Raw genomic sequence first — 7,189 nt, forward strand, 5'->3', positions numbered from 1 at the left:
CTGACCTTTGGTAGTTCCTGTCTTTGGGCCTCAGTTTCCTTATCTGTAAAAAGAGGGTTGGCCTAGATATTCTCTAAGGCACCTTCCATCTCTGACATTGTGTTATTCTCGATGCACTAACTCTAGAACTCACAGGCTTGGGTCCTCCCAGCTCGATCCTCGTATAAATGAATGAAGATGTGTAAATCAACGGTCTTCATTTGAAGGCATGAAGTTGAGATCTTGACATGTTTGCCACCATCTATTACATAATCCTATACTCCTGTTCCTTGGGCAGAAGCTTAGCAACCCCAAAGGTCTCTCTCTGCTCCCTCCTCTCCCATCCCCTAGATATGAGCAAGCAGTGATGGGGGCACCCAAGCCCAAGTGTGTGGTTTTGGGGAGGCCTCCTGGACAAGGTGAAGAAGGCCTGAGCTCCTGGATGGATCTTCCCTCAGCCCATCCACACATGACATGCAGTATACAGATGCTAACTGGATCATGGACACTGCCTTCCTTTCCAACACTTTATTGTGATATTGAAAATAGCATGTTTCCCTCTCCCAGAAAGATCCCTTGCCTTCCCTCCTGCCCATGCCAGTCACAGTGCAGACAGGTGTACAAGGGGAGGCCACTGGTGATGGCAGCTGCCAAGGAGGAAGAGGAATGAGCCTCCCTTCACCAGAGCAGTGGGTGCTGCTCCTTGGCCAGATGACAGGTGTGTGCTTTGGTAAGGCTGGAAAGAAGCAATGGCACACGAAACGGCCGAGGTGCCCAGTGAGGCGAGGCTGTGAGGCAGAGAACTCAGAAGCACTTCCTGTGCACGATGGAGGGCCCGGCCTCATCATACTCCTGCTTGGTGATCCACATCTGCTGGAAGGTGGACAGGGAGGCCAGGATGGATCCCCCAATCCAGACGGAGTATTTGCGCTCAGGGGGAGCAATGATCTGAGGGAAGGTAAGAGAGGGTGCGTGTTCAGCAAAGGCCTTCCTTGGGTGGGCCACCCTTAGGACACAACCTGGACGTGATTGCTTGGGGGACATTGCCTCACTGACAAAAAGCAATGTGGAGGGCAGCTAGATAGTGCAGTGAATAGAACACCGGCCCCAGAGTCAGGAGGACCCAAGTTCACATCGGCCTCAGACAATTAACACTTACTAGCCACATGACCTTGGGCAAGTCACAACCCCAATTCCCCTGCCTTCTCCCCTTCAAAAAAAAAAAAGCATTGTAGAAGACTGGGAAGGGTCAGAGGGCTCACCATTTGCCACCTTTGGTGCCCTTGGGCACCTCCCACATCCAGGCTTCAGTAACAGTTGTTCAGTGAGAGGCACCACATCACTGGCCTGGAAGCCAGGTTGACCCAGGGTCAGATCCCTTCTTGGACACATGCTGGCTGAGTGGTCCTGAACACAGGAGCCTCAAGGCTCTAGGCAGCTCGAGGTGCCAACTACACTGGTCGAGTTTCCTCCCTGGGAGTTCCCTTGGCCCAGGGAAACACAGGCCAGGCCCCTATCTCAATAGGCTCAAAGGGCCTTTCCTGCCCTGGAGTCTGTGGCCTTGAAGACCTTGCCCTCTGTTAAGGTCTCTTGGTCACTTTTCTGTTGGGAATCAGGTTTTTAGTCATTGAATTGAGGAAGATGGTGGGATATGATGGAAAGAACCCTTGGCTGGCGATCAAACCTGGGATCTGCAGCCAGTTCTACCACTAAGTCACAGTATGGCTTTGGACAAGTCTCTTCACTTCCCTAGACCTCAGTTTCCCCTCTGTAACCTAAGGAAGCTGAAATAGGGGATCTCTAAGATCTTTTCCACCTTAAAAATAACCACTAGTGCTTGGTGCCCCAGCTGCTGGGAGCATAGCGTCAGTGAGATGGCTGTCTGGGAGGACCAGAAGCATGCCAGCATCACATCCTGGGCTCTGGGAAAGGGGCCACCCCAGGAGGGGTCCTTCTGGGTTTATGCTGTGGCTGGCTAGTTTGCCAAGGAATCCGATCTGTTCTGAAGAACTGTTGGGAACCACAGCTTCATCCTCAGCTGCCACAGAGGGGCAGCTTCTGTCCCAGACTGGGGGGGGCACTGTCAGCTGCTGCCCCCCTTCCCCCACACGCCCAAGAGTCTTCAGCTCTGCTCCGTCCCCTGCCCCCACCTCCCCCTACCTTGATCTTCATGGTGCTTGGGGCTAAGGCGGTGATTTCCTTCTGCATCCGGTCAGCGATGCCAGGGTACATGGTGGTGCCACCAGACAAGACGTTGTTGGCATAAAGGTCTTTGCGAATGTCGATGTCACACTTCATGATGGAGTTGTAGGTGGTCTCATGGATCCCAGCAGACTCCATACCTGGGGGCGAGGGGGAGGGGAGGTCAGCTCGAGGCTCGGCTTTGGGAACTGCATTGCCTTCTCCTGCTCCCTCCCACTTCCCAGGAGAACTCGGCCCAATTTCTCTTTGAGGATTTTCTAGGGGATGGTGCCTATCAAAGCACCAGCCCAGACCTGGTACTTCTGAGGAATAACTAACACCCCTGGGGTCCATTGAAGGTTGGCTAAGCGCTTCACAGCTGGCATCTCGAGCCTGCGGTGTCGGCATTACAGGAAGTGTTTCATTTTACACCCCAGGAAGCAAGCTCAGAGAGGTTAAGAGATGTGCCCATTGTCACACAGCCAAAAAGTGTTGTAAGTGGAATTGGAACACAGGTCTACCAATGCCCCCCTCAAAAATCTGTCTCCCCTGCAAGAGAGGTTCCCTTCCAAAGGGCCCCAAGAAGGAGGAGGGAGTGAGGAACAGGAGACAGAGATCACATGCTACATGCTGGCTGGTTTGATGGAGGACTCTCATTGAGCAGAGTCTGAGGCCCAGAGAAGTAAAAGGGCAGATGGGAGGTCAGAAAGATCCAAGATCCCAACCCACATTCTGTGACCTGGGCCTCAGCATTCCTTCCACTTCCCAGCCCTGTCTCGGTAGAAGGAGCCCCAGGCTCGGTTGGCTCTCTGGGTTTCCATCCTGGTTCTGGCACTTACCTCGGCTGGGGTAAATCACCTCATCGCTAAAATGGCATGGAGTATCTGCTCTACCTGCATCTCAGGATTTAATGTTTCCAGCACCACGGAAACATGAGCGGTTGTTCCACAGGTTGTGGCTGGGGGGAGGTAGGCAGCAATGGGCAATGGAGAGACTCCTGTGAGTGTGCCCAAACTGGCCGAACTAAGTCCAAGGCTGCCCTCCCCCAGCTAGAGAGCTCACCTATGAAGGAGGGCTGGAAAAGAGTCTCAGGGCAGCGGAAGCGCTCATTGCCAATGGTGATGACCTGCCCATCTGGCAGCTCATAGCTCTTCTCCAGAGATGACGATGAGGCCGCTGTGGCCATCTCATTCTCGAAGTCCAGGGCCACATAGCCCAGCTTCTCCTTGATGTCTCTGACGATCTCTCGCTCAGCTGGGTGGGGATGGAGAGGACAGACAGGTGAGAGATGGGAGAGACAGGGCCCCCGGTTCATACCAAGGTCCATGAGGCTCAACTCCTCTTTGCCCCTAGAGAGGAAGAGGAAAGAATGGGGAATCTGCTGGCTAAGGACCTGGGTTTAAGTACCAACCCTGGGGCTCACTGTGCGATCTTGGACAAATCCCTTTCCCTCCCTGGGCCTCAGTTTCCTCATCTGTCCAGCTCTGGGTCTGTGCCTCTCTGCCCTGGCTTTGGTTAACCCCTGCTCCATCGGGTAAATGTAGCTGACCTAGCAACTAGATCTCATGTGAATCCACAACTCTGCAAGGCAGGTCCTACAGGGACTTTCCTCCCCATCTTTCAGACTCAGAGACTGAGTGTGACATGGACAGTGTTGGACTGGCCATCTCCCTGGGTGGAATGGAGGCTTCTGGAGGGCAGGCAGTGCACATCCCCAACACTGAGCACCTAGTCATCACTGAATAAAATGCTTGTGTATCGCTCAATTATCAGAAAGGGTATTTTGACCTTGGGTCTCCTGCCTCCAAATTCACCATTCTCTCCATTATGTCACACTTCCTCTCTGACATTCAATGCCTCTGGGTGTCTGCCTCCTTCAGCCATAAATGGAATGATTATTAAGATCCCTTCCAGAATTCCATGATGGGTGGGGAAGGTACGGCTGAAGGGGAGGTAATGAGAAGCAAGCCTAGTGTTGGTGGAGAATCTCATTACTGGGCAGCAGACATACGATCGGTTACAGTAAAAGCAAAGAAAATAGAATCCCATGTGGGCCTGCCTTCCAGGAACAATGTCTAGAGCCTAGCAAGTGATAAGCTGGTTATCTTCTGGCCTGCCCAGACTATCTGATCAAAAGCATTTTCTAAAGGCCAGCTTGTTATTCTGAATAATTATTGTTACCATGATCATGTCTGCACGGCACAGCCAAGTGATGGAGAAGGCTTTGGAGATCATTTGCTACGGGCTCAGAGAACCAAGGCTTACATCCTGGTCCTGCTATTTAGAAGCTACAGTTCTCTGGGCCTGAGTTTCCTCTGGTGTAAAATGAGGGCGATTTGACCTGCAGTACCATGATTGGTGTCTTCAAGTATCAGAGGATTTGTCTGGGATTTAGGGGTGGAAGGACTCTCGAGGTCATCCAGGCTGACCCCCTCATTTTAGATGAGAAAACTGAGGCCCCAAAGGGGGCAGTTACTCAGGCAAGGTCATATAGGTAGCAAATGGAAGAAGCTGGATTTGAATCCAGGTTCTCTGACTCCCAACTTAGCCTTCCTTCTAGTTTACCCTGTTCTTCTTGGCTCCAGAAAACAAAACTGATGAAGCCAACCTCCTTTCGAGATCTGACACTGTAATGGTTCAGTCAAGCTTCCAGAAGCACATTCTAGGTCAGTCTCAAGAAGGTCCTCTCCACGATCTGAGCCATCCAAAATGGGGATGGGGCCGTATAAGACAGAGAGAGCCTTGTGGCTGGAGAGGGTCAAGTCAAGGCTTTGGGCACCACTCCAGATGGGATTAATACATGGTGAGGGATGTGCCGTGGGTAGGATCTCAGTCTTTGCAAGCAGGGGCAGGGGCTTGGTGCCACAGCTAGTGGTTGAGTGGAAGCTGAGGGGCCCACAGAGGTCTCACCCGTGGTGACGAAGGAGTAACCCCGCTCTGTGAGGATCTTCATTAGGTAGTCAGTAAGGTCTCGGCCTGCCAGGTCCAAGCGCATGATGGCATGGGGCAGAGCGTAGCCCTCATAAATGGGTACATTGTGGGTCACACCGTCTCCAGAGTCCAGTACTATTCCTGTAGGGAGCAATGCACATGGATTGTTAGAGTCTCCCCTCCACACATACTTACACTCAGCCCTGAGTCCCCAGGCCCACCTCCCCAGAGGGCGAACCTGACCTGGTCCAGACCCAGGGTAGAGGGGGAGTGAAGAGAGAGCAGAGGGGAGGGGGAAAGGGGATCAGGCGCTCAGAGGAGCCAGAAAGAGAGGGAGTGCTGTCTCTGGTGCTAGCAGAAAAGAATGGGGAGAGGGGAACTTTAGGGGAACTGAGGGGCCTGCGGGTGTCTGGGGGGTAGATGAGCATCCAAAGCTTTGACAACAGGGCAGCATGATTCTTAGAAGGCTGTATGGCTGGCGTTTGAAGGAAGAGGGAACTAAGGAGGAGAAGAAGGGGTCTAAGAAGGGGATCCTGGGGAAGGAAACCATTGATGAGGGAGTGGGGGAAACCATTGAGAAAGTCTTGGGGGTGGAGATTCGAAAGGGTCCTGGGGATGGGGACTATTGAGGAGGGGTCGGGTGGAGTCTATTGGGGAGGGGCTGGGTGGGGTCTAGTGAGGAGGGGCTGGGGGTGGGGCTTGGGGAGTAGAGTTGGGAGGGTTGAGGAAGATTCCTGGGGCCCGGAGGATCGATGGCAGTGGGGTGTCCCCGGGTCCGAACTCACCAGTGGTACGGCCGGAGGCATAGAGGGAGAGCACAGCCTGGATGGCCACGTACATGGCCGGCACGTTGAAGGTCTCAAACATAATCTGGGTCATCTTCTCGCGGTTGGCTTTGGGGTTGAGGGGGGCCTCAGTGAGCAGCGTTGGGTGCTCCTCAGGCGCCACCCGCAGCTCATTGTAGAAGGTGTGGTGCCAGATCTTTTCCATGTCGTCCCAGTTGGTGATGATGCCATGCTCAATGGGGTACTTGAGAGTCAGGATGCCCCTCTTGCTCTGAGCCTCGTCCCCCACATAGGCATCCTTCTGGCCCATGCCTACCATGACGCCCTGCAGACCGGAAACAGGGCCAAGCGTCGGAGGGCGTCCAGACAGCGAGACCCGGGGAGGAGGAAGGTAGCGCTAGGCCCCTGCCCCGCCCCGGCTCAGGCTTTGGGGAGCCGACAAGCACCCCCTTGGTCCTCTCAAGGGTTAGGTGGGGAGGGGTGTAAAAGGCGGGAGGAGGCACAAACCAGAACGCCGCTTTTTAAGTTTTAAAAGGTGCTTTGTTCCCCCAGACCCTGTAAGGTCAGGAGTGCCCAGATTATCCCCCTTTTACAAACGAGGAAACTGAGGCTCAGATAAGGAGGCCACATCTTCAGCCCATCTCAGGGTGGAAGGGGGGCCCCCGGGCCAGTCGGTTTAACCCGGGCCTGACCAAGAATCCTGCTCCATCCCCGCCTCTGCTCACATCCCTCCCCCGCAGCCTATTGTCCCCTCAAACGCCTCTCAGGGTTGGGAAGGGCTTTCCCTCCAGCCCCACCCGCCTCTACCCCAAGGCCAGGCTTCTGGTCCCTCCTCCAGGGACCGAGCGGAACGCGGCCGATCCATCCTCCCCTTAACTGCCTTTCAGAGCTGGAACCTTTGGCCCAACGCCCTCATTTTGCAGGCGAGGAAACCGAGACCCAAAGGGGGGCAATGACTTGTTCAAGGTCACACAGCTGGTCTGCACCCATGCAGGGTCCCTAAGGCTTCCAACTCCCCTCCCGCAGCCCCGTCTCGTTAGAGTAAGAAGCGGGAGCAGGGACCGGACGAGGAGGATTCAGGGACAAAGCTCTTCCCCCGGCGCTGCCCAGTCAGGAGGAAGAGGAGAAGGGAGAGAGGGAGGGAGGGGGGAGGAGGGGGAAGGAGGAGGGGGAGGGAAGGGGGAGGAGAGAGGAGGGGGAAAGAAGAGGGAGGGGGAGAGGGGAGGAGAGGGAAGGAGGAGGGAAGGGGAGGGGGAAAGGAGGGAGGGGGGAGGAGAGAGGAGGGGGAAAGAAGAGGGAGGGGGAGAGGGGAG

The 7,189-nt window shown here is 54.8% G+C and overlaps 1 protein-coding gene across 1 annotated transcript in view; it reads right to left on the minus strand.

Annotated features, from left to right (window-relative positions):
* Positions 1–492: 492 nt before the first annotated feature.
* The window catches only part of LOC138144795 (actin, alpha skeletal muscle-like), an 8,761-nt gene continuing 2,064 nt past the window's right edge, over positions 493–7,189 (minus strand). The window contains exons 3-7 of the mRNA XM_069066224.1: positions 5,877–6,201; positions 5,071–5,232; positions 3,223–3,414; positions 2,140–2,321; positions 493–927 (exon numbers count right to left, since the gene is read on the minus strand). Of these exons, the coding sequence (XP_068922325.1) occupies positions 784–927; positions 2,140–2,321; positions 3,223–3,414; positions 5,071–5,232; positions 5,877–6,201 (1,005 nt within the window). The 3' untranslated portion in view covers positions 493–783. The remainder of the gene's footprint in view (positions 928–2,139; positions 2,322–3,222; positions 3,415–5,070; positions 5,233–5,876; positions 6,202–7,189) is intronic.

This window comes from Petaurus breviceps, unplaced genomic scaffold, assembly GCF_028583685.1.
Source record: "Petaurus breviceps papuanus isolate PSGF00001 unplaced genomic scaffold, PetGlider_PUasm1.0 90721, whole genome shotgun sequence".
Taxonomy (NCBI): Eukaryota; Metazoa; Chordata; class Mammalia; order Diprotodontia; family Petauridae; genus Petaurus; species Petaurus breviceps.